A 27101-nucleotide genomic window follows, 5' to 3' on the forward strand; every position below is an offset into this window, starting at 1 on the left:
ATTTTAATCAGAAAATTGAAAATAATAAAAAAAAACCAAGTCGAAGTAATATTCAAAAGATCACTAACTATGAAATACAAAATTAAAAGAATTAATCGTACCGAAAGATATAGATAATATCTCAAATAGCTGTTTCTATCGATTTATCATATCCTAAGTCACCATTGCGATTTATAAAAATGTGATATTCCTCAAAATCAACGAAAAAACGTTCTCCGAATATAAATTCGCAGCGAGAAAAGGCGGTTTAATAACGATTAAAAAAATTTTAACTTCCAGGACAATTGGGGTGTTGATATCTTTGTTGAGATCATCTATCGCCGTTTCCGTAACGAATTACACCAACCGGTGTCGCTCTCCGGTAACGCTCTCTCTCGTAACGCGGTAAACATCCAGCGTTTTTCGATCGAATTTTGGCATGCCTCTTTTCGGTAAGCGATTCGCAAAATCAAGTTTCGCCGCGCTATCCGACTCGGCAGGTCAGATCGGCAGGCAGCGTCTGGCAGATCATGCCCGCGCGATCGTCTTGCCCCTCCACGAGGACGACAGCCGCTCGTTTTTCACCCGTTCGCTCGCTCGTTCGCCCGCATGCTCGCTACCTATCGTAACCGCAAGCCGAAGCCCGAGCTCTCCCAGTTGAGGCAAAGTGCGGAGACCGGCACGGTCGCGTCGCGCGTTTCCCGCTATCTCGCATATCAGTCCGCATGAGTTGCTCGGCGCGTGAAGGTTGACAAGACCGATCCCTCGCCTACACCCCAGCAGTCTACCTGCCGATCGGCCGATCAAAGAGCAATCGACAGCATTTCGCCGTGATGAGTGTGCGCGGCAAGCAAGTGCAAAATGGTACCTACGAGTTCGATTACATGCGTGTACCTGATACCAGAACGCGCTGGGAGATATTCCGCGATGGCATCCACAATTCGCAGGAAGGGACGTACTGCGGCCATCCGCCGAAGAAATGGGGTAAGTCCCATTCTGATCTCTCATTAATTTGAAAGTCCAGCTGGATATTTAAATTTTGGCTCAAGACCGATTCGATATTGGATGAGAATTGGAGAAGAATTTTAAAAATTCTACTCTACTTATTACTTAAAATTGTGATATGTTGAAAAAATTGTTAGATTGTTGATATTAGAGTTTCGCCAATTGCGAGATACTTTTAAAGGATTTCTCGTGTAAGTCTTCGTTATAGGTTTTTAAAAACTGTGTGACTTGACGCGATCGGTAAAAATAGAAAAATAGAAAATTTAGATCACATAGATAATAGGTATATGTGTCTAAATTTGTTTAAAAATAAAATCTATGCTTAAAAACGTTGTTAAAATAAATATATCTAAAACAGATGTAGAAAATAAGTAATACACATTTAATAAGTAATACACATTTAAAAAAACACAGGTAATAAGTAATACACATTTAAAAAACACAGGTTAAACTATTCTGTTGCAACTTCTCTTCAGACATGTTTTTTTTTTACTTTTAAAATATTATTAAATTTTGTTTTATGCAGGTATAAATTATAATGACAGATTTCACGTGTAAAATGACAATAAATTTAATTTTATTTTTGATGTCTTCTTATGTAACTGTATTTAATGTTTACTATTTAAATATTTTTTTATTACTTAGAAAAGTATTTTAAAATTGAAAAAAAATTCCACTGATTTGAATTTAAAATTGAAATGCTAATATATTATTTAGCATTGAAACTGAATAGACATTAAGAATTTCGTTTCTGAGAATGGAGTATTCTTTGTAAACAAAATTATTATTTCGATACGATATGGTAATTATATTCGTATTATTGCCGATAGTATATTAAGAGAATTACTTTTTCTACTATAGAAAATCTTATTCGTTCAAATTTTATGATCGATATTTCTTAAGGCGTAATGTTTCAATCAAGAATGTAACGGTACTTTTGTAGTATAATGCCGAGACAGTTTGATTAGTCCGGACTGATTCAGTAGGAATAAAATTAATATTCTTAATCCTATTATCTCGCAGTAGATAAAGAGAAGCTGAAGAAGATGAAGAGAGAGAGAGAATATAATTGATATACAAGAATCTTATTTTATTTTCTATATCTAATGTCACTCGCGCTAATTCTGTTTCTTAAATTATTTTCAAAATATTTACAATATTTATAATATTCTTTTATGATGAGAATGTTAAAAGTACACACATATGTTTATATTTTTTTTCTCACAAACATATTCGTACAAACACATACGAAAGTTCATAATTCACATCGCTATTGTTTTACTTTTTAACTGCATTAACTTGAAGTAATGCGAAATACAAGATAAAAATCGTATTTCCATAGTTAGCTTTATGATTAAAATGCATAAGAAGTCTTAAACGTACAATCCACTCTGACTAAAAATACCAAATGATTGTTGTATTATTTTATACATATATATACAGTCCTTTTATAAATTCACAATTTATCGTATACACAAAAATACGTATATTCCTATTTTTTAATTCTAAAAATATTGAATTATTTTTCTAAATCTTTATATATAATTTTAATAAATTCGAAAATTAAATTTTTTCTGATAATTGTTAAAAGTTTCTTAGTCCAAAAATATTACATATATCGTCTTTCCTCGTAAGTTCCTAATAAGTTTGACGTTTTTTTTTTTTTGATATTCAAAAGTCATTTACGTACGGGGCAATTAAATGCAAACATCGCAAGTGATAAATGTATTAACGTATCATGGCGTTATCGTTATCGCGAGAAATTAGATTTCCGAGCGATGATCACGAGACATTATTTCACTCGCGATGCTTTTTGCAGAGGAAAAAGAGAAGGAAAACGTAATATCTATAAGTACGGAGAAATCGATATAATCGTATAAAACAATATCCTTGATGCATTTTATTAAAAAATAATTTTTGTTTGACAATTAATTGTTAATTATTTAATATCGAATAATTAATTTTATTGACTAAATTAATCTTGCATAGATCGAAGATCGAAGATTTTTCTCACTTGATATTTTATATAATGGACCGAAGAGTTATTAAGTGAAATGTCGACCCAATATCGACGCGTGTATGCGTTCGTACATGTTAAGGTCTTACGTAGACTTCTTGGCGACTGCTTAGAAGCAGCCGACCCTGAGCCTCGCGTTTTGGCAGCGGCTGATGCGAAAGAGCACCGGAAATAAGTATCGGTGATGGTAACACATAGCAAGCAGCAAAGGGGGCATTGGGCATTTGGCTGTCTCGGAGCGCCGTCTTTCTTCCAAATCTTAAGATGTGAATGTCAATCGCGCTCTGAGTAGAACGCGTACTTAACGAACTTGCACACACATTCGCACACATCAAGAAATGTCTTCTCTTTCTTTAGGCGACACCGATTTTGTTAACAGCGATTTTCAATCTTGAACGATCTTCGACCTTGTTTCACGAATGCATCTGAGAATAAGAATCGCACGATCTTTATCTATTAATTTATTTTACCCCGAGATATTCTTTTTATAAATAATATTATTATATGTTTAGTTTTCGAGTAGTAATTCGAGTTTTTCTTATAGTTTCTATCATATATATATATATTCTTCTTAATGATATTACTTGATGCACGCGGAAGATTCTGTATTACGAAATATTACGAAATGCAAATTATAAGATGCACTTAGAATTTATATAGTTTTTCATAATTTTTCATAATCCACTGACTTTTTAATTTTTTCAAAAAAGCGTTATTGTTTTTCATGAAATTTCTAACTCTTGTTAAAGATGTAATTGAGCATGAAACATTTGTTCTTGAATATCTTGTTTTATATTGTCTGCAAAGAATTCGTTACTGTACTCCTCGACCTTTTGTATACTTCTAATATATTCAAAAAGTCTTTTTTTGATGATAATTTGCCTTTTGAATACACTCGAAAACAAGTTAATTTCTGACTTATTACATTTTTCTTTGCAGTTGTTTTTTCTATTAAAATTTCTATTTAAAAGATTTATTAAAATAATATAGAGATTTTGATTGATAAACGAGATTATAGTTATTATATTTAAATTGTTTGAAAACATTAATTGTATATGATTTTTTACATTAATATAACTAATAAATAGAAAAGAATAATGTGAAAAGAATAATGTAGGAAAATATGTAAATGATGTAAAATTGTATGTTCGTGGTCTCGTTAGGACAACGTTTCAAATGCGAAAATGTTAGTGCGAGCATGCCAACTGCTAAAAATAATGTATCCAAAAGCGTCCAGGTGCATCTAAGTAAATTGTTTTCGAAGATACGCTAATGAGTTAGATCAGCATTTTATCACTGAATATTCGAAATATACGAAAAAATTTGACATCATCTTTAACTAGAAATCTTCGACGAAAGAATATTAATTTTATAACATCAAGCTTATTCCATAATTCAACCTTTTTATCTTAATCAAATAATCATAACTAATAAACGATTACGTCATGTCATAAAAAAATAAACACGATAAATATTAAATGATGAATAATCATTTTCACAATGACCTTTCATTTCATCCGAAAAAGGATAATTAACGCGGCACCGATTTCAGATAAATTATGGCCTCGAAGATCTTTCGGCTCTCGAGAATAGTAACATTTATTCCAAACATGTATTCTTTGGTAATGTTGCGCAATCGAATATATAATAGAGGTCAGTGAAACGTGATCGCGACACGCTTTAGGTCAGAGAAACGTTGATCGCAAACGTATTTTGTATGTGAAACTATCGTCGAAAGACACCTGCAATGCCGCTCATATTTTACGTGCATTTTGATCGCTCGATCGTTTATTTGCATTTGTTTCATAGATATTGCGATAACGATTATGATGACGTTGAGCACGACACGAGTGCATGCTTAATTAATTTCTCGTTTAGAATATTAGTCATATTTTAGCGAAACATCAATCTTTCTATAAACGCTGTTAAGTTGGTCAATACTTCTTATGTATGTGTTCTTATCGGACCTATTTTTATATTTATATATACATACATGTTATTATATTAATTTACGTGAAGTTTCAATGTCGCAACTACGTTCCTCGAAAAAGCCAGTTTCACGGAGTTTCTAACAATTTTTAACATTTATGCGTTTAGAATGTCCAAATTTTTATCAGGAAAAAAGAATTTATGTCGATAAAAATCTGATAATTATTTATTCAAAATAATCACTATTAAAAAAGTGTGATATAAATAACGAAATTCTATTAAAACACCTCTTCTTGAGATTGTACCTTTTTTCTTACAAAAAAGACTTGTCCAAACACTTGTAAGTATTTTAATAGAAGAAGAATGAATAATTTTATTTGAAAGATATAGTTATATATACATATATATGTGACAATATTATAACATTTGTGATTTACAAATTGCAAGCGTTGATATGCGTCGTCTTGGTATCCGTCGGCGGAAAATGTCGTTTTCCAACGATAAGATTCCTGTGACAAGATAATTCAAATGTGTTATCATATGAAAAGATGAATATCATCTTTTTCACTAATCTGACGTCATCGCGTCATTCTTTTCCTCCTGTACAGGAACCAGTCGTGAACCGTCGGCGTGTTCACGAGAAATACACGTGTTTTCTTTCGATCGAATACGTAACCGCGGCCGCATTATCGACAACTATAGCATTTGCCGACATTTGCTTCATTTACATGATCGGAATGTATTTCTTTGTATTTTTCACGAAACACTTTTTATCGTCTCAAATAATTTGCGGATTTACTGAATTTTAATACTGAATGTTTGCACAAACTTATGTCAGGCATGCAGAAAAATCGCTCTCCACCGTTTCTGACTGTCCGATTCTTTTGCTTTACGGATATACGTGCAATGTGGATTAGCACGAGGTCGACAGCAATGTCCAACAGGTGCCTCGTGACGAACGAGTCTTTCCTCAAAGAAACAAACACACCTAAACTCCATATGATATTCCAATAACGATCGTAAATCTATTAATCGACATTTTAATTTTAAATATGGTAGAAAAGAGAATTATTGAATACGAAATAGATATTTATTCTTATTTCTTTATGAAGAAATGTAGATTTTGATTAATATAACATATATATTTAAGTGATAATACATACATAATATTATCTTGAGTTAATTCGTTTATATATAATATCAAATTTTATTATTTCGCTAAATTTTATTATTTTGCTAGAATATTTGATTTCTATAGAGATCGTCAGAAATTTGGATATCACACACATATGCGACGTGTCATGAATTAGCAAGTGTGTTACTGTGTCTTCCAGATTATCGTGGTTTCACGTGAATGTGTACAATATATCAATTCCGCGTGCCCTTGTAAATTTTTACATTAATCAAACCAATTCTCACGCGGCTTCGGTGTCGCTAAATTCTCATGTGACCAGAATGAGGCTCGAATAGAGTTTTCCACAAAAAAAAAGAGTTCCACAAAAAAAAAAAACTGACGTTTTGCTGAAACAATTTTACGCGCTTGAATTTCAATGCGACACAATCCATAGTGCAGCATTTACAGACACCAAAAATCCCGCATGTCGATTTTAAAAAGAACGTCTCAAAGAAATTCGCGTGCGAATTTAAATATTCTGCGAAGACGAAATTTACATTTTGTTAGCAACGTAGCGCAAGTCGGTTTACAACGGTAGATTTATAGATCTTCTTATTGCTTTCCGACGTTTTTAACAATCCGACTTAAGTCTCTTAAGTACTCGGACAACGAAGCTCACAACACTCATGGAACATTCATGGAAGCTATAAAACGCAAAACATTTATCGTTGTGATAGCAGAAAATCTTGAATTAATCCACCTTGCTTTTTCTTTTTTTTTTTTTTTTTTTTTTTACTGTAAATACTGTAGTAAAAATGTAGAGTGCTGTTTGCTCAGCTTGACCGAAATTCCAATATCAGACGACTTCTCAAGGTGTACCGATGTCTGCCGCACGATTTCCTGACGCTCTCGCGAATCATCGTGACCGAAGGCCCGACTACGTCGGGCTGTAGATCAACAACCGGATGATGATAACGCGATCACGTGCGACCGCGCGCATTATCATGCCCTACTACGTAAATCCATCTGTAGCATTCTGGCCTTATCTCGCAGCGCCTTGTACTGCTCCAAAATGGTTTTGCCGATTCCGGCAAATCTCACTGACGATTTTCACTTTCAGCCAAACGAGAACTCTCAAATTAACGCAGACTTATCGTCGTCTGCTGATACCTGATTGTGGTCGTGATGTCAGCGTCGAAAATATGAATAGAATGAAAAGAAGAAGTCCAAATTTTTTTTTTTTACGCACGTGTCAAAATAATTTTGCAAATATGTTAGAGATTTTATTTTTGAAAACAATTTTCAGGATTTATCTGACACACCTCACATCAAAGTTTGTTGCATTATGATTTTGATCTGCTCTACTTTAACGCGCTGCGAAATATTTGATTATACTATATGCTTATCGAAGAATTAATCGCCAGTTTTAAATTATCTTGTACGTTAATTCTATTGCCGCAATCCATGTAAGAAACAAGCAGTCAGGATATATTAAAATAAAACACTTACTATGTTTCGATGAAATTATTTGAATATCACGTATTTGCACGTAGTAACATGTTGGTATCGTAATACATGATGGCTATAACGTATCGCGCTGTATGGTCGTTTATAATGCGGATGAAAATAATGACATGATGAAAAAGTTATCAGAAACGATTCGAGAAATCTAAGCTAAAGCGCTTAACGTCGACACCTCGAGGAAGATATGATAAGAGAATAGCTCGATAAGCGCTTGCTTGGAAGTTGCCACAATTTCATGAGGCATAACAACAGACGGATGCTATGCTGTGGCTTAAACCTAAACATCGATTAAGAGCATTGTTTTCTTATTAAGATAATGTAGAATAATTTTTATGCCATTTATTAATAATGACGACTTATGATCATTAAATAAACGATAATGATCATTAAACAGTTTCTTATTCTTCCTACAGATCGTTTTTAAGATTTATGTCTAAGCAAAATTTTCCAAACCATTAACGACGCAAAACGTTCATAATATTTCCATAATTATTGTTTTCGCTATATCTATTGCATTATATAATTAAATTAACAATTATTAAGGGCAAGTTTATTGAGGGCAGATATTTTAAGTTATTTGCTTTAAACGTTTTTAATGTTTGTAACGTATTTAATGTTTTAAATGAATTTATTTTATTTATTTATTTAATTTATTTATTTTAAATGACTGATTGAAAATAAGTCAAACAATGTTAATGTTACATACGTAGGTTTAAATGGATTTTTTTCTTTTAAATATATGTGTTCTTGCAAATGTAAATTAAATTATCTATCGATTAATGAATAAATTTTTGAACGTATCGAAATTGTACGACAAACAAATAAGATATTCAAATGCATTATCTAAGAGTTTGTTTATGGATTAGGTTTTTATGATACATATTTAAACTTTTTCTGGAATTAATAACAGTATGGTGCAGCAGTTGGCCGTTCGTTGTCGGCTCACGTTGCTTCTGAAAAAGGATCTATATTTAGAACGCGCGCTGGCACGTTGCCCTATACTTTAAATATTTTCCGTTCGATCAACGAAAATGATGAAAATTTTCGCATCTACATGATTGCGTAAGTGGCCGAAGTAGACCGACAGGTCGTGACGTCAAACGGCGAGTTTCGGTCCATCCCGAGAAAAAAGGAAATACGTGAACAAGAATGGGGCTCGGCTATTCGCGCCAGCCATTCGCGCATGATTTTTCGGCACGCATATATTCTTCGCGCGCGAAGAATATTTGGATCACGCAACACCGCGACTCTCAAATGCGTCAATGGACGGAAATATAAATGGCGTAATAAAATGCCGTTCTACTTCCGTTCCTCTTCTTTCTCTTTCTAAAACTACGAAAACGCATCAAAATGAAATATTTGATTTCGTGAGGGCACAAATGTCACGTTCTCCGCACACTGCGACCACTTTTCGTTTTAGATTCGCCAGGAGATTATGAAAACCCGCCAAATGCTTCCAGAATATGCTTGCCAAAGGGCAGTTCAAACTTTAGTTATTCATTAATCTTTATTTATTTAATTTAATATGCATTTTTATGTGAAAGAATTTAGCTTACAATTAGAGGTATTTTCACTTGTGATGTATGGAATGTAAGAAGCTTGTGAGGTAAAGAAAGTTAGAAGCGACAATAGATTAATAATTTTCTGCTACGATTTTTTTCACTTCAGGCATGACTCTTATCTTCTACGCTTGCTTCTATGCCGGACTGGCGATACTTTTCAGCATTTGCATGAAAGGCATGCTCGCCACGTTGAGCTACGACAAACCTAAATGGACCTTAAGTAGCAGCCTCATAGGTACTAATCCAGGTAAGACTTAGACCACTATTCGCTCCAATCATATCTAAAAAGTTATATTATAGAATAACCTGGTCATTTAAAAATCTTTATATATTACACAACAAAATCAATACTGCTCGTCATCTTATCAAAAGTCTTTATGACAACAACGATAACATCAATCGAGTACACGTTATATAAATATATTACAGACATCTAATTTTTCATAATAATAAGTAAATTAATCAATAGCGCAACAATTGATTTTATAATCAAGTTTTATAACTATTTTATAATTAAATTGTACAAGGTTCAAGTATAAATTTTACTATTATTTAGCAAATTCTTAATGTTATCTAACAGAAATAATCATTTGTAACGTTTCGTGTCGAACTCGTCTGAACCTTTTTTATAATTACTAGGCTTGGGATTTCGACCGATGTCGGACAACCCCGATGAGAGATCACTTATTTGGTACAAGGCGTCGAATGAAACCGAAGTACGAAAATGGACGAAACTCTTGGACAACTTTTTGGAACGTAAGTAATAAAAAAAAAAATCAATTTGTTAATTTTCAACATAAACAATATCATTAATTCTTTAAATATTGCCAGTGTACATTTACACAAAATGCTGATACTATGCGCATTGTTAAAGAATTATGAAGATTATTGTAATTATTCATATATATATATATATATATATATATATATATGTATTTGTTTAAAAAAAAAATTCTATTTGCAATAGAAATATAATCTGTATCGTTCCGTTAGATCCAAAGCTAAGGATTGAATTCTCAAAAATTACTCTTTTATTGTTATTAATTTTATTATTATATTATTAATTTAGAATGAATACACATGTCACTGCGAGACGTATATTCAAGATACTTCTTTCATGTATTTCTGTCTTAAATATTACGAGCCTGTTTAAATTTTTTTCATTTTACAGTTTATTACAAATTAAGCATGATCCATTATTTTTTAATAGAATATATCAATTCATCGCTTTTACCAAATGAGGGTAGAAATCAAGAAATCTGCAACTATACCAAGCCGCCAAAGTATGGCAATGTATGCGCAGTCGATGTGAACAATTGGGGACCATGTTCGCCGAGTCAACAATATGGCTTCAACAACTCGTCACCTTGCGTTTACATTAAACTTAATAGGGTATGATAATTAAAATTCGGTAATTTAGCACAATGTACATTTTAAAAAATAATTTAAAGATTTTGATTTAAAATTGATATGAATTACTTCCTTTGAAGTTTCATTGTACGCATACACGCATACATGCATATAAAATATTGCTTATATCTCGATCGTTGCAGCATTGAATATACAAATCTATTTTATAAAGGCAATATTAATTTTTTCATTTTTGTCTCCGCGATGTGATTATATATTTATTTAAAAAAAAAATGTTTATATGTTGTTTTTCAGATATACGGATGGATTCCCGAATACTACAACGATACTCAAAAGTTGCCATCTGAAATGCCAGCCAGTTTAGTCGAACACATAAAGTCAGTCGACGCTTCATGGGTTAGTTAGTCGGTCAGTCAATTATATCAGTCGATAAACTAAATCTGGGTTGAACGAAGATCAGAAAGAAAATTCAGTGTTTAGATACACATAATATTTAGTCTATAAATTTTTACAATATTAATTTAACATTAGATTTGAAGGATTGGAAAATAAAAAAGTAATTAAGAGAAAAGGATTACATAAATTAATATCGCCTTTTATACTTGGCAATAAAATGAAAAAAAATAACAGGAGTATTCAATAAAGTGATATATGAACTCATTTTTATCTCTGTAATTGTTACCGATTAGTTTTTTTAGTATACGTATTGCTTGTTTATTTAACAGCCAAACAAGGATAAGAATTGTAAATCTGCGATGATTGTGTATTTCTATATATGTATATATGCATACGTGAGATAACTGTTCGATCTAATTGCAAACTGTGGAGATTATTATTATCTTTCGCTTAATCTCTTTGTTTTTTTTTTGCTGGTGTCGCGATCTCTTATGCAATAAATGTTATTACGAAATATTACCGACACTTGCATCAAATATTTATTTTATACAAATATTATATAAATTGCAGATGCCAGTATAAATTAAAATTAAAAATAGAAAATAACTTTCTATGCGCGCAAGATATAACAAAGTTTAAAATAAAATTCAATTTCTGCCAAAGAAATTTCAGTATATATATATATATATATATATATATATATATATATATATGTTTAGTAATTAATTTCTTTAAAAAAATTAAAAATACTATTTTACTTATTTTTTAAATATAATATTTCAAGTTTAAAAAATTTTCAAAGACGTGAATAAAAATTGCAATTAATTTTTATTGATTATAGTAGTCATTTCCATAGAATTAGAATACCGATATCTCACGTAATATACAGTTCATATCTTTTTTATTGCAGTTAAATACTGTATGGGTATCTTGCAAAGGAGAGAACCCTCATGATAACGAGAGTATCGGTCCATTGAAGTATTATCCTCAAGGACATGGCTTTCCAGGATTCTATTATCCATATGAGAATATGCCCGGATACTTAAGTCCAATCGTTGCCGTCCATTTTCTTCGACCAACTAGTAAGTTAATATTAGACATTAATATTATCATCATCATTTGACAGAAATAAAAAATGGAAATGCTTGCTTCAAAAGAAGAAATGTGAGAATGCAAAAGTCTTAAATCGCGGTAACGTTTAACCTTTGAATTATAAATAATATATAAGAAAAATAGATAGAAAGATTTATCTATAATTTCAAAAGATTGTAATTACAAGAATTTCTAGCTTTTATTATTAAAATATCTCCAGAGAAGAACTTTAAATCATATTTAAAACTTTCTGTTCAAAATTTTTTATATCATAGTTTTTTTCTATAACTGATACTTGTTTAAAGTTAAACCATCTATATGTTGATAAAATTTTTTATTAAATCTGCCATCATTGACTGGTTCATGTGACTTGTAAGCAAATGACGCATTCCGGATGAAACCGGTAAAATCCGGTGTGTTGCAGCACGGTATCGGTCGTCGAAAGGTGTCATCGGCCTATACATTCACTGACAAAGTTGCATTCGCATTTCAATTTTATCCTATTTTAATAATTCCTTAATAATTCCTTTTATAAACCTTATATTTTTTTAGACATCTGTCGTAACATGTTTGTGAAAATTATAACGAATTTTAGATGATATTAAAAATGTTATATTTTATATAACATGTCACAGAGTATTTATTAACGAATCTTATTATTATTTTAATTTACAATTTTTATTATATGAAATAAAATATACTGCTCTATATGATTTAATATAATATTAAACTTATTATATACTTAATCATAGAATAATGCGAAAAATGAATGATACTTTCTGAAAAATTGCGGTAACAAAGCGATTCTTTATCGTTTATTCAATTTATTTAGTAAATATGAGTAACGATAGTAGAAATTAAGTATGGGTAATAATTACAAGACCATATAGGAAAATTGTTAGGTGAATCATAAATCATGGCATACCTTTATAAACACGCAAATATTAATAGCAAAATCTATATGAATTCTGCTTGAATTTGAATAAGTAGAATACTTTTCTAATATATATAATTTGTCATATACTTATATATATATATATATAATTTGTAATTTGTTGAATCTGAAGAAATCTCTTCTTAAAAATTTGAAATATTAAGATTCCTTTCTATATAAATGCGCAGACAAAGTTTAAAAAGAAATTATTTTTACTGTAGAAGAGTTATGTTTCTTTTAGAACCTTATTTTTTTGTTTAATAACCGGAATTATTGTTTTAAGTCATCATTGTCATTATATATTTATACTTGTATTATAAAATATCTAATGATTATATATTATTATTCCGTTTCATATATTAATTATTTAAATATTATGAGCGCATATGTGTTTTTCTTTCTAATTTTCTCTCTATAGATTAATTAATATTTAGAAATGAATAATCATAAATCTGTGGAGAAAATGCAAATATTTTAAAATCATTTGACTATGTATTGCGCAAACACGATACTTTGACAAGAGAATCACACAGCTATACAGAACATTCAAAATTTCGCATTCAAAAGATTAAAATTTTATTGAAGTATTTCTATATTAAGAAATTTCATCAAATATTCAATATTTCATGTAAAAGTTTAAATATATATATATATATATATATATATATATATATCCATAAGTTTTATTCAAATTAAACTTTCTTTTTTCCAGGGAACCAACTTATCAATGTGGAGTGCCGAGCATGGGCAAGGAATATCCAATATAGTTCATACCGATCCGAAAAGAAGGGCGCGGTGCACTTCGAATTGATGGTCGACGAATGATCGTACGCCAAAATCGTCGAGATCATCATTATTCTCGACGCGCCATCATCACCGATTTTATAGTTATTATTACTCGAATAAAAAAAATCATATGCAAACAAAGGATCCAAATACGTTAAAGAACATTACGTGTCTGGATCTTTTATCACGATGATGAGCAATCATTCAGGTCTAGAAGAAATTAGTAGGTTATTAAATTTGTTATTTTTTAGAGATATTGTTCGTATAATTAACCGATTTAAATTCTTGTTTATCGAGCCATTAGTTACGATTAATTTTTAATCTTAATAGTTTCTTTCTGCTTTAACAAAAAAATTATCTCTTATTGATTTACTGGTACGTACATACATAAAAGATACTAATAATGGGAGATATAGAATATGACTTTATATATTATATGATTTTTATTTGACGAAAATGTCTCAAATCTATATAATTTTCAGTATTAAAACTTAGGAGCTAAAGAATTGCATTAAAAAATGCTATAAATTGTTTTTTAAACTGTCCACCATTTTTATATCTTTGAAAATAAGATATGTAAAAATTCAAAGAATTAAAATGATTCTAGAAATAAGAAGATTTATAAATTTAAAGAATATTGTATGAACAAACTATATAGTAAAAAAGATTAAGTCATTATCTTCCTGTTAAAGAAGAAAACATTTTTTAAAATGCTCCATCAAAAATAATCGTATTGAAAATGAAAGTATAAAAAAATAGTGAAAAAGTATTGTAAAATTTAAACTTTATTACTGATCACTTTATGCAATCATTTTAATTATAGCGATTTACAGCGATTTAAAAATATTTTTTCTTTTTAGGAAAACTGATTTCTTAGTTTTCTTTGCATTAGAGATAAAAGTTCTCAGCTTTAATAATTTTTTTAGTATTAGAAAAATTATATACAACTAAAAATATTAAGATTCAAGAATGTAAAAGTAGATATCAAAATTTAAATATCATCAAAAACTTAATATTTATATTTAAGCATTCTATTTAATTGAAGAGTTAAATAGAAATATAAAATTTTTTTTCGCTTTTACTTAAAAAGGAATAAAGTTTTAAATTTTTAAAATATACATATAAAATTTATATTTTAATAATTTCAAGTTCAAACATACAAGCATATATCAAACTTGTCAATTTATACGATATAGATAAGTACGAAGGACTTAGGAACAACATAAAAATTAAAAAAAGTAAAAAATTTTATCTATAAAAATTTAAATATCTAATCTTATGTAATGATATAATATCTAATGATTTGAGCATGTAATTTTAAAAAAGAGATTGAGAATATAATATTTAAAAATATAAGTAATTAATCTACGGCTGTAAAGTATCATTGAAGTTTGGAAGTTTTACAAATGCATGCAAATTATATAATTATTTTTGGAATATCTTGAAATACCTCTATTATTCTGTTTTTGAATTATTTATACGTATCAATTTTAGAATTAAACTAAATTAATGTATGCTTGAAACGTTGATGTGAATAATTTTGTTTGCAAAAGTATCTTGGTACTTATTTGAGGTATAGGTATAATAATAAATTGTACAGAAACTGAAGTAATATTTCTATGATAATATCTATGATAATTATTATTTTATAAATAAATGACAATGGTGGAAAAGTAACTCGATGTACAAGTACAAACAGTTTTCTTTTTAAATAAGGGTGAGCATTGTGTAATCCTTAATTTATTCATTGCGATTATATAATGATATTAATTTATTCTTCTATTTTTGGGCTCCTATAGTCTATTTTGTATATTAGATCGTATAAATTACGATATAAGAACATGTAAATTACGATATAAGAACATGGAATGATATATTTTTCGGACATTTGTAATATAAAATAAATTTGCTTAAAATTTACTTCTAAATGCAATAATCTTTTTATATTAAGAATATTAGAGACACGTATATTGTCCCATGTCAGTACTTAAATTTTTCTCGTTATAGGCACCTTTTTGTATAAGATTGTGGGGTTACATCAATGCTGCTTGATAATACAAGAGGTCATTGTTTTTCATATTTTTCTTCTTTTGTTTTCTTGTTAAGCTTTTTAGTATTGATATAAGTTCGTATGTATATTGTACAATAAAGCTGTATATTGTGTAGAATAGAACATTTCCAGTTCATTTTGTCAGAAATTTTGGAGAAAAGTAATTTTATATGCCGTGAACAAAAGGATAAAAAATAGAAATATAATAAAGATGCATGAGATACTTAAATAATTAATCCTGCATTTTATCACAAAAGATATTGTATTTATATTAGCACAGAATAAAAAATCTGATTTTAATAGTTTTAATGTTATTTTTTGCTATGTAATAAATATGATTTTAAAAAATTTTGAAAATGTTATTTTTTAATTAATTTTGTAACATCAGACATAACATACATTATTTTCATTTTTATCTAATATTTTTATCTATAATTACAATTAATCTGAATATTTGGCAAAGAATAAATCACAATGGTTGGAATAAATTAAGAAATAAACACTTTCAATTCTTTGTTATTAACTAAAAATTATGCTCAAATAATTACAAATTGATTATGACTCGATTATGATATGCTACATGGATTGTCCGCTGTAGTTTGAAAAAAAGCAACTATAGTTGCCATTTCTTAAAAATATTTAGTAAAATATTTCTTAAAAATATTTCCACGTGTATATTTAAAATTATAAATATACAATAAAGAAACAAACGGGTATCAATATTTTAATATTATATAATATAAAATGTATCGTCTTTTTGTCAATCCATCGTTAAATTAGCTTAATATAGTTTTTTTGAACCAAGCCATTATTCATTTCTATACTCTTCAAACCTATGAATATTACCCCTTTTTCTTTTTCTTAAAAGAAAAGGAAAGTCATCTTATTTCTAGAATAATTTTTTACAACACGTATAAGCAATATTTTAAAGTAAAAATATTATTTAAAAAGAGATAAGAATAAATAATATATCCATATCTCTCTTTTTTGTTTTCATTCGTACTTTTCATATTATATTTTATTATTTAAGATCTGTTCTTTATTATATTGTAATATTAATGTATATGTGATAATGTCTATTTATTGATTTACATCAAAAATTTTTATATATCTCCACAGCATTTTATCATATTTTTTAATATTTACAAATACGGAACAAATTCTAAGTATCTTAAATATTATGTGACATACTTGCCATTTTTATTTCAAATTTTTTATTTATAAAAATTATACGCTTATTATCTATCTCGCGATTCTTAATTTCTACTTGACAAAATACTAACGTTCCAATAAGGTAAAAAGTATGACATTACCTGAGAACGTATTAATCCCTAGCATCATTTGAATATTAAAAAAGTCTTCGAAATTGCACGCCTGATTATAAAAAAAATCTATCCATCTAATAATATATATATATAATATATATATATATATATATATATATATATATATATATATGAGTATATTAAATAATTCCACGTGAGATTCATTTATATGCTATGTTGGTCTTTGTATATAAATCACGTTTATGAGCGAAGGAAGGCACGCGTAAGCAATTATAATTCTTTGAGATTCCATTGTTTTCTTTTGATTCCCAACGCTTGTAACAAGGTTGCACAAGGGTGAAAACCCAGGGGAATTTAATATTTGTGATAAAAACTTCTTCATACTTCAAATATGTAGTAAATATCGACGAGAATAACAGCATTAATTGTCGACAAATTATGATCGAAATTAATAATATAAACATTCGAAGTATTAGCATTCAATTTTCTTATATTAACTCTCTTACATAAAATAATATATCCTACACGATGAAAATATTATATCCTTAAAATTCTTTGAATAAACAATTGTTAATTTAATTAATATTAGCAGATATATAATATTTGAATAGAAGAAAAATATCTCTTTTTTTTATGTCTACTAAAAGTATGTTTTTAGATAAATTTATTACAAAGATATTATCAAAATGATAAATGTAGAACGAATTTGTGAAAGATATTCTAAAAGATAATAGTTTGTTAATAGAAATCTTTCATTGGTAACTTCTATTTTAATTTCAGAGTTTCTTTTCTCAGTCGTTATTCTCACCGATATATATTCATTTAATAATCTCTCAGAAGCTTGAGATATTCCATTTTTAGACTTACAAGAATGTCTGTTGTAAAAACTCTGTTTTGATTCAATTGTTTTCAATTAATATCGACCAAAGAGTCGGCGGCACATTATCGACTTCGGAGAGATATTTGCTCAGATTTTTATTATTTGGAAGATAAAAATTTGCCTAATGGCTACCTGGAGTGTTTTGAAGACACTCGTTTTGCTTTAAAAGATTTGCATACGGAGCCGAAGACTGTTTTTAGACTTCGTTAATCAATCATCAGTTCGAAATGGACTGCACCAATTTTGTCATTACGGCTGTGCTTGATATTTTTCGCCCACGCTTTGCATTCGACATTTATCAGAATTCCGGCTGAAAATGAAAGATAAATATAATGTAATTCATACATTTGTGCATTTTTTCGTTTAATTTCAACAGATTCTCGATTGTCAACCTATATATGTACCATATGTAATACTTACTTCGTGGTCTGACAAAGTGCACTGCAACCAGCGGGCTCAAGTAACCTTCGGAATTTTCGTAAGGATAAAAGTAACCGGGAAAACCACGTCGTGGCAAATAATTAATTGGACCAATATTTTCCTGATCGGCAGGATTTTCACCTTCGCAGGATACCCAGATGGTATTCAGTTGCAAGGAATTATTTCCTTTCAAACTCGCAATGTGCTCTTTGAGATCGAGCGGCATTTTTTGTGGTAAATTTTCAGTATCGTTGTAAAATTCTGGTCTCCAACCATAAATCTGATAAACAAAATTGTTATTAAAAAAACATAATATTTCTGTTAAATGCTGATTTTGATTTAACATTAATTGCTAGTTTATAGAAGAAAATAAATAATATTATATTATAATAAAAATATTATATTAGGAAAAATCAAATTAATTCTGCATTATGATCTACGTACTTTATTCAATTTAAGGAAAATACAAGGAGCGGATTTGTGATAATTATATCTGTTCTCCTTGGTGCAAGGATACCAATTTTTCACATCAACATCACAAACTTTTCCGGGTGGTGGCGGCTGATTGTAATCGCATTTGTTGATGTTAGCACCAAGACCAAGAACAGATCCAGGTGTTATATAATCTGAAATATTACAATAAAACACCGATTTTATATTTAGTAATTAAAAAATTAACAATTAATTAGGAATGAAAGCTAATTAGGAATGCAGCTAGAATTCATATAATACTTGGTATCATAAATGGATTCCTTTTTTGTAACTACGAGTAACTACCTTTTAAGAAATTTTGTAATGAATCAACCCAGTGTTTGAAGTTTTCATTGTCGGTACCTCTGTACCAAATCAAAGTGCTCTCTACATTCTCTGTCGGCGGCATTGGTCTGAATCCCAATCCTGCGAAGCGTAACATCATTATTAATTTTAACATTTTTAGCATTTTCTATCTTAATTTTTTATTCAAAATGTATAAACTACAGAAATAATATTTTACAAATAATTTGAAAAAATCACAATGGTTATCAAACATTTAATAAAATTGTCTTTTTACTATTTATATATCGTGCTTACTTTAAAAAGCAATTTACCTGGATTTGTTCCAATGATAGATCTTTCGAGCTGCCACCTTGGTATTCTTGGGTCCAGTGTTTGAAAGAATCCCCAGAAACAAATGGCAACGAGCGCCGCAAGAACGCCGTAGAATATTAGATAAAATAGTCCGATTTTACCTGTAAAAATTAAATAAAATTTTCTTAAAAGAAAAAATGGAAAGAAATAATAAAATGAATAAAATATGCCGGACATAGTCTTTTTTAATTACAAAAAGTTGAATCATTCCAAACAACATTATCAAAAATTTTCCGATCGAACTATAAATATTTCCGAGTAAACAATTGAAAAAAATAGGATTATTTGATTTGGAAATCTATTTTCAATTCTCTATTGTTTCAGAAATTTATTTTCTAATTCGCATTCTTTCGCATTTAGTACCTTTTAATATCTTACTACTATTGATTTCTAGCCGAAAGAATACTAAAAAATAGTTCGATGCGAATGAAATATCGCGTATATTCATACACTTTTTCTTAAATACAATTATTAAATATAATTATTTCAAGGACAATTTAACGGACACTTTTATCGGATATTATGAACAATATAATAGCTATGTAGTTCTCGAAGTGTTTGCAATCGCATGTAGAGGAAGTTGACTTTTGTACGTTGGTGCCTTGTATAATATAGGTTAATTGTATTAACCGCGGATTCAATTCGTAGAGGAAGAAGATCAAAGCATCTGGTCAAATGGTGCAATTCAATTACGCCTCTCGTGACGTTGTTTTGTGAATGGACATCATCTGTCAAATAGCGTCACCGATAAAACAGTATGCACACGTGAAGGAACACTGTAGCATTTGATCAAATACTGTTATTTTCTTAAGACGCGCGCGCGCGCGCGCGCGCGCGTGTGTGTGTGTGTGTGTGTGTGTGAGTGCGCGCGCGCGATTTATATATTTTTATATATAAATATATAAATATTATATATTTATTATATATTTATATATAAATATTATATATTTTTATATATTTATATATTTTAATACTTAGATTGTGTGTATATACGTGTATGCATATGATTTAAATCATCAAGAATATATATAATTGCTTTTAGAAAAGTAATTGCTCGTACCTATGTTATTCGTATCAAAGTACATATAAGATATAAATAGAATATGAGCATATAAAATTATATAATTACATTTTATCTCCTGAAAGCTTTAGTTACTATCTTCAAAAAAGTTAATTACGAGTATTATCCGAGTACATTACGAGTATTATCCGTATCATGACATTCAACAATGTACGACATGGATAATACTCATAAATATATTAACTTTTATCTTTTGAAGTCTAATATGAATTACATAAATTATAAACGTCTGCGTAATATGCAATTCTATATCCAAATTACAATTAATATACTCGTATAAATTATTCTGAAATATAATTGTATTCTCGTAAATTTTTTGTAAAACTGATATTTTTTAAAAATTTTAATATGTAATTAAAATAAAATTTTGACTCTTTCATAAAGTTTTCGGGATTGGAAAACCAAAAACCTTTAAATTATATCAAAATTTTAACATTGAAGTATTAACCTTGTAGAAGTTGCAGAAGAAGATTCGGATTATCTGCTACACTCGCGAGTTAAAGGAAAGTCTTTTTTGCAGTCCCGTTATGTATGCAATGTCATTGGACATTATTACTGAGAAGTTAATTGTCTTCAACGTCACCACTGAGATTTAAATATTGTAATTTCGATTGCATAAAAGACAATTGTGAAATCATAGGGCAAAGTATAATCTATATTTTGTTTCTCATCACTGGATCAATTTAAATGTTATTTTTTTTATTCTTTATTTCTTACGATTAATCATGATTTTTTTCTTAAACTAGATTTTTTTTAATTTCAAGTTATAATTTGGAAAATAGTAAATACTTTTCGTTTCAATTACTTGTAACTTTGAATAAAATTTATGTTTTAAAAATGAATAATTAAGTAAAACTCCATTTCTAAAAAGATTTTTAAAAATATGTACAAATCGGTTCAATAATTCAATAATTGTTAAAAAAATATATAAAGATAAGACATATAATTTTACAGAATGACATTTTCATATCTTTTGAAAAAAATTATATAAATAAAATCTATTGACTGTAATTTTTTTCAACAAATAATCAATATGAAATTTTTGATCAAACAAGAAGACATTCGATTTATAATTTTATATTCATTGAAATATAACCGAAATTATTTCGACAATTAACTTTACTTCTTGACTCTCTCATATGTCTTATCTTTACAAAATTCTTTACAAAATCTTTACAAAATATGAAGATTATATGTGCGTTATATATTTATTATAATTATCATATTTGATAACAACGTAGTTATAATTATGATAACATAGTATACGAATCTGTTTCATTTTTGTTTCGTTACGGTTTGATTCGCAGAATTTACAGAAATGCGATAAGCAAAATCGCGTAATTTAGCTTATATTACTACTACAATGCAACATAATACGATCCTCACAACGATAGCATGGATCATATCACTCGTTGCTGTGTGTGATATAAATCATAATCAGAAATCATAATCATAATCAGTGAATAAACAAAAATATAACGTTAATTCAATGTGACAGATTATCACTTTTTTTTAATCATTAGAAAAATTTGCCTTTTTATATATAAAAAAAAAATTTTTGTTTTTTAAATTACTTAAAACCACTCAACATTTATATGAAAAAGAAGAAGAGTTATTTGTTACAAAAGATAACAAAATGCATGTAACTGCTTATAATGTCTTAAGTCAGGAATAACGATTTCTAAAGTCACTATTTGTAAAGTCATGTAATGTATAATAAAAACATGCTTGAACGAATTTTTAACAAAAGACAAAAGCAAAATCCGACTCCGCCAAACATCGACAGTTCGTCTCCTAATTTCGATTAGCAACTATTCCATGATTCGAACAGCCTCAGGTTGTAAATGGACGAAAGACAGCGGTATAGTCGCGTGGGTGTACCCTTCGGAATGGCCCTAAGTTACGTAATGCTGTAATGCCGCCGTTTAACGCCAATTGACCTCGTTATACACGTTTGCGCTAAAGGAAGTTTAACAATTGCCATTCAACCGGGCAAACCGTTGTATGCACCGCAAATCAAACACGCTTCGCGTTTCCGTCTTTTTCTAGCTTCGCTTCCACTTATCTTCCTCGGTTGTCGCGTTTTTTGTAACGTAGCAGACATTAACATGGAACCGTGTAAAAGATTTATAATAAATTGAAAGACGATGGACAGAATCCTACCTTATCAAGCGTGCTAATCTACGAAAATCGATTCCTTTTATTTCTTTACGAAATAAAGAGAAGTATTACGTTTCTTTCTTGTTACTTCAAAGCAAGAAACAGTTCATAGAAGTTGTGACAATGAGACTGAAGTATACAAGAGAAATTTTCTCATGTTGACTATATATTAAGGTTAATTATAATTCAAGGATATATCTTAATATATTTTTCGAAGCTTACAATGTTTATTATTGTGATAAACTTCAATGCTACATATACGGGCTTCTAAGCCAATTAAAATCAAAACAATTTTGCGAATCAACACACAGTTCGCATGTGCATTGTGAGTTTTCACTTTGTTATAACGAAGGAAATAACACTTAAACTGATTAGTTTATTATAAGATAAATATTACTATAATAATATGATATTATATAAAGATATTAGATAAATGTAACTACAATAATTATTATTATACAAATGATATAATAATTAAATAATTCAATATGCAACTACTTTATGTAATTATGTAATTATAATAATTATATAATTTATATTATTATTAATTATAATATATAATAATAAATAATTATTATTAAATAAATTTTGATTAGTATAGAATTAAGTATAGAATATTATTTGTAAATTTTATTACACTTACAGATTTTATGTGTTATTTAAATATAAATTTATATTTTTGTATATTTTATTCATAAATTATTCAGCATACATAATTTTCTATTAAGATATAGATTTATTTGAATTTATTCGGGAACTATTAACTTTTATGAGAATATTAGGTTAAATTTCTGAGAAGGGCTCACGTAAAGTGCATTTTTACACGACGCGAGTGCGTAATATTCGTTAGGTCGCTATAGCGATAGCCGTAAACACACCCCAGGATATATAAAGATAGGCAGTAACCATGATTCGACGATGATCGACGGCGGCGCCGGTAGACTAATTAATTGAAGCTCGCAAACATACGTCTCTTTCATACGCGACGTCACGAATGCCTTTATTTTCTCTAGACGTTCCGTCTCGGAAAGACACGTCATGTCCAGGCATTTAAACCGTTTGCGATTCTAGATAACAGCAACATTATTCCATGAATATTTTATTTGCTATGCTAATTCAATTTGTGTGTGTGTGTGTGTGTGTGTGTGTGTGTGTGTGTGTGTGTGTGTGTGTGTGTGTGTGTGTGTGTGTGTGTGTATAAGGTGTGCCGATAAATTTATGTATTTATTAGTATAACAGAAAATATTGATAAACATATATATATAAATGTATTATCTGAATTTTTAGTTAGTTGTAAAATAATCGCGATTGTAATTTCATTCGTTTTTTGTTCATAATTCATTTTTCGAACATGCATGTTTTGCTTTTTAATAATTTCTGATCTTTTTCAATACTTGAGCAAAATGCTAAATTGTCATAAATCTATGGATCTAATAGTAAATTTTTCTACAATTAGATATCAACTATACGCGATAGTGCAGACACCTTCGCTTTGGTCATTGACACTATCTCGTGTTAAGAACAAACATACAGTGGTAGTAAAATATTGGGATTAATCGTTAACATGCCATGCAATAACGACAGTGCACGTCAATAGTTAATAGACAGTGCACTATAGAGACGATGCATGTTTTTCCGTCTTTTTATTCCTTCTATATTTTATAAACTTAGATAACAAGAGAAAAAAAATATACACGAGCGATACTGTTCACAGCGGCAATTATTGTGATGTTTATTCATTTGGTATTTCTACGTCATTTATTAATTTGATAGCGGAGTTTATATTGCATTTTATAAATGCTTTATCGAAGCAGTTTTACAAAAATAGATCATTTATATAAATTAAAACATAAATTTACATAAATTTTCTGCAAAAAAAACCGTTTTCTTCTATTTATTTCACTTCTAATTTTGCTTCATATAAATAATATCGAAGTAAAATATTGTTTGAGTAATCGAAAGATTATTATATGTAGAATAACCCTTGTAACAAAATTCCTATCGTGATAATAATAATAATCTTTCTTTAATGTAAATTAGTTGTATCAATATATATCTTCAAGATTTTTAATTTTATTAACATAAACATTCTCAAAAAATTAATAATCCAAGATCTGTTTCGAATAAAATAATATATATAATATTATTATTTACATTTATAATTATTATTGTAGTTTCATATTTCTTTTATGTAGGTTTGAATCATTTCGCAAGTTATCTTACATAATTAATACATTATTGAATGCGTTATTATATTCCTGGAACACAAGATCTTGAATAATCTTCCGGGTAGTAGATCGTTACGCATGCAATGTATATATTATTTCACTGTTTTTTTTTCAGAATAATTCGAAAATATTATTTTGTATAATTTATAAAACACTCTTGAGTTGGTGATCAATTATCAGTGTCATCTTACTTATTATTACTTAATTCTTTAAGATATACATTTTTTTATCGGATTTTTTAACGTACGCTATGAAATTACAAGTAAACTAGTTACAAATCGACTAGTTTTATAATCTGAAATTAATTATTGACAAATTAAAAGAGTTTATCTGTTATAAAAGCTTCACTGTAAAAATTTGAAAATAAATTGTAAATTCATGTTTATTTCTCTCAGTTATAATAAACAATGTTCAATGTTTTAAAAATGCTAGAAAATAAAAGTAGTACTTTTATTTAATGTAAACCACTAATTGCGCGGCGTTAATGATTAATGGTTCTATCTATGTTCCGTGTACATCTCGTTTAGTCAATTATTATCGCAGGCTGAGTCAACGAAGTAAGTTCGAAATGTTCTGCATACTTAAAGAAAGAGTCATCTGAGAGCATTACGTTGCATTTCTTCGAAAAGTCGATAATTTATTTGGATAACATCGCAATTATAAATTAAATTTATAATTTGCATATAATGAAAAATTAAATAATAAAATAAACCTATTAGAAAAATTATAAAAATTAAATTTTAAAAATTAAATTTTTAAAATTACATTTTAAATAAACATATTAAAATTGAAAAAAAAAACATTACCTAGGTAGATAAAATTATAAACATAAACACGTCAATTATTGGGCTAACTGAAAAAAATTATCTTGATTATTAAATATCAATTTACTTAATTGAAAAAAAAAACTATAAATCCCTTCTTATATTATTATGATTACACACTAGGATTTGCTTAACTGAAGTTATTATTGTATTAAAGCACATTCTACACGTGCGTGTTTAAAACCACTTATAAATTTTTTTTAATAAATTTTCGCTTGTGTTCGACATTATTCATTAATTTTTCTCATATTTTTAAAAACTCGTGGAGAATGAAAGAAACAATATTGCATTACTGCGTATTTTTGTTAAAGAAGAAATCAACACTAGTCAACTTCGCGAAGAAATCTGTAAAGAAAGTACGCGACTTCTGACACGCCCTACACATATTTCTCTCATTGTATTTAAAAACGCTTGCGATATACTCCAACCTGATAGTATTAAAATATCGAAACTTCATTTTCAATTCGCACACGCCGACATAGATGTCTTCAAAGTGATAATCAATGGGAAGTATCGAGTCGCGATTAGAGATTGTTGATACTTTCCCAGACAGTACCGAGTAATGGAGTCGATTAATTAGTTGGTGCGCGGTCGGTCGAGAGACAATGGCGAATTAAATCGATTTTCGTATAGAAAAAAATACAAACTCGTGAGTTTCCCAAAATTGACTTAAGACTCCTCCTTTTGGCAAGAGTGAAAATATGTATTGGGGCGTTGTTAAAACAAGTTTACGCCGCGTTTCTCGGATCGGACACGATCTTGATAGGTGTGTCCGTGCCTGAGAGGAATCAAGCAATATCGATAGCGAGTCAGCGAAAGTATCGATATTTCCGCATCATGATTCCTCCGATGGTATCACATAATTTCTTCCATATTTCGCGTGGAAATCCTAAAGCTGGCAACACTGCGCTTACCCCAGCTACTGGCGGTCCTGCCCATAAACGCGCCGGTCTCGCGGTTGAACAGGAAGGTCTTCATGGACTGACCGACCGACATGCTCGGTGGTTTCTCGTATGGATTCATCAACTCCATCGCGGTGACCATCTTCGGGTCTTTGGCTACCATCGCGTTCCACCTGTTATTCCGCTCGGTTCACAAAACGCGCGCACCCGCCCCGCGCGTATACGATACTTCGAACACTCTTCGAGCGAAGTTTTCCCTCCTCCGAGTTCGAAACACTCCGCCACTGAGGAACTCTGCCCCGGCGATTCGGGCGCCTCGCGATTTTCGCTCCTCTTCTCGTTCCTCCGAACGTAATTCGAACGCTCGCGACTACCAACACCGTAGATTACACCGACGTCGCCAACAGTTGGTTCTTCGGCGCCACCAGGTTGA

General features: G+C 29.4%; 2 protein-coding genes and 1 long non-coding RNA gene across 3 annotated transcripts; 1 reads left to right on the plus strand and 2 right to left on the minus strand.

The window, feature by feature from the left end:
- Nucleotides 1-512: 512 nt before the first annotated feature.
- Nucleotides 513-16061, plus strand: LOC105426245 (sodium/potassium-transporting ATPase subunit beta-2-like). Its single transcript, XM_089084076.1, has 7 exons — nucleotides 513-963; nucleotides 9237-9377; nucleotides 9770-9886; nucleotides 10341-10522; nucleotides 10796-10897; nucleotides 11808-11979; nucleotides 13636-16061. Exons 1-7 carry the CDS (start codon nucleotides 813-815, stop codon nucleotides 13746-13748), a joined length of 978 nt encoding a protein of 325 aa, XP_088940202.1. The 5' UTR covers nucleotides 513-812; the 3' UTR covers nucleotides 13749-16061.
- On the minus strand, nucleotides 5278-7629 carry LOC148934748 (uncharacterized). The gene is made up of 2 exons (XR_016141151.1): nucleotides 7554-7629; nucleotides 5278-5899 (listed from the first exon to the last, which is right to left on the minus strand). It is a non-coding gene; the product is annotated as an uncharacterized LOC148934748 (long non-coding RNA).
- On the minus strand, nucleotides 15324-27097 carry LOC105426246 (sodium/potassium-transporting ATPase subunit beta-2). Its single transcript, XM_089084075.1, has 6 exons — nucleotides 26681-27097; nucleotides 19434-19574; nucleotides 19123-19242; nucleotides 18790-18971; nucleotides 18346-18625; nucleotides 15324-18235 (listed from the first exon to the last, which is right to left on the minus strand). Exons 1-6 carry the CDS (start codon nucleotides 26829-26831, stop codon nucleotides 18132-18134), a joined length of 978 nt encoding a protein of 325 aa, XP_088940201.1. The 5' UTR covers nucleotides 26832-27097; the 3' UTR covers nucleotides 15324-18131.
- Between the last annotated feature and the right edge of the window lie 4 nt (nucleotides 27098-27101).

The sequence above is a fragment of the Pogonomyrmex barbatus genome, unplaced genomic scaffold (assembly GCF_055798465.1).
Source record: "Pogonomyrmex barbatus isolate J1 unplaced genomic scaffold, ASM5579846v1 scaffold8, whole genome shotgun sequence".
Classification (NCBI taxonomy): Eukaryota; Metazoa; Arthropoda; class Insecta; order Hymenoptera; family Formicidae; genus Pogonomyrmex; species Pogonomyrmex barbatus.

What these genes read in the sequence shown, in the direction of transcription:
- LOC105426245 (XM_089084076.1), top strand. Translation starts at nt 813, where the DNA reads ATGAGTGTGCGCGGCAAGCAAGTGCAAAATGGTACCTACGAGTTCGAT. An exon ending in CCATCCGCCGAAGAAATGGG is followed by an intron (nt 964 to 9,236) that starts GTAAGTCCCATT and finishes TTTTCACTTCAG; the next exon opens with GCATGACTCTTATCTTCTAC. An exon ending in TTTACATTAAACTTAATAGG is followed by an intron (nt 10,523 to 10,795) that starts GTATGATAATTA and finishes GTTGTTTTTCAG; the next exon opens with ATATACGGATGGATTCCCGA.
- LOC105426246 (XM_089084075.1), bottom strand. Translation starts at nt 26,831, where the DNA reads ATGGTAGCCAAAGACCCGAAGATGGTCACCGCGATGGAGTTGATGAAT. An exon ending in ATTACAAAATTTCTTAAAAG is followed by an intron (nt 18,972 to 19,122) that starts GTAGTTACTCGT and finishes GTAATATTTCAG; the next exon opens with ATTATATAACACCTGGATCT. An exon ending in TTTTCCTTAAATTGAATAAA is followed by an intron (nt 18,626 to 18,789) that starts GTACGTAGATCA and finishes TTTGTTTATCAG; the next exon opens with ATTTATGGTTGGAGACCAGA.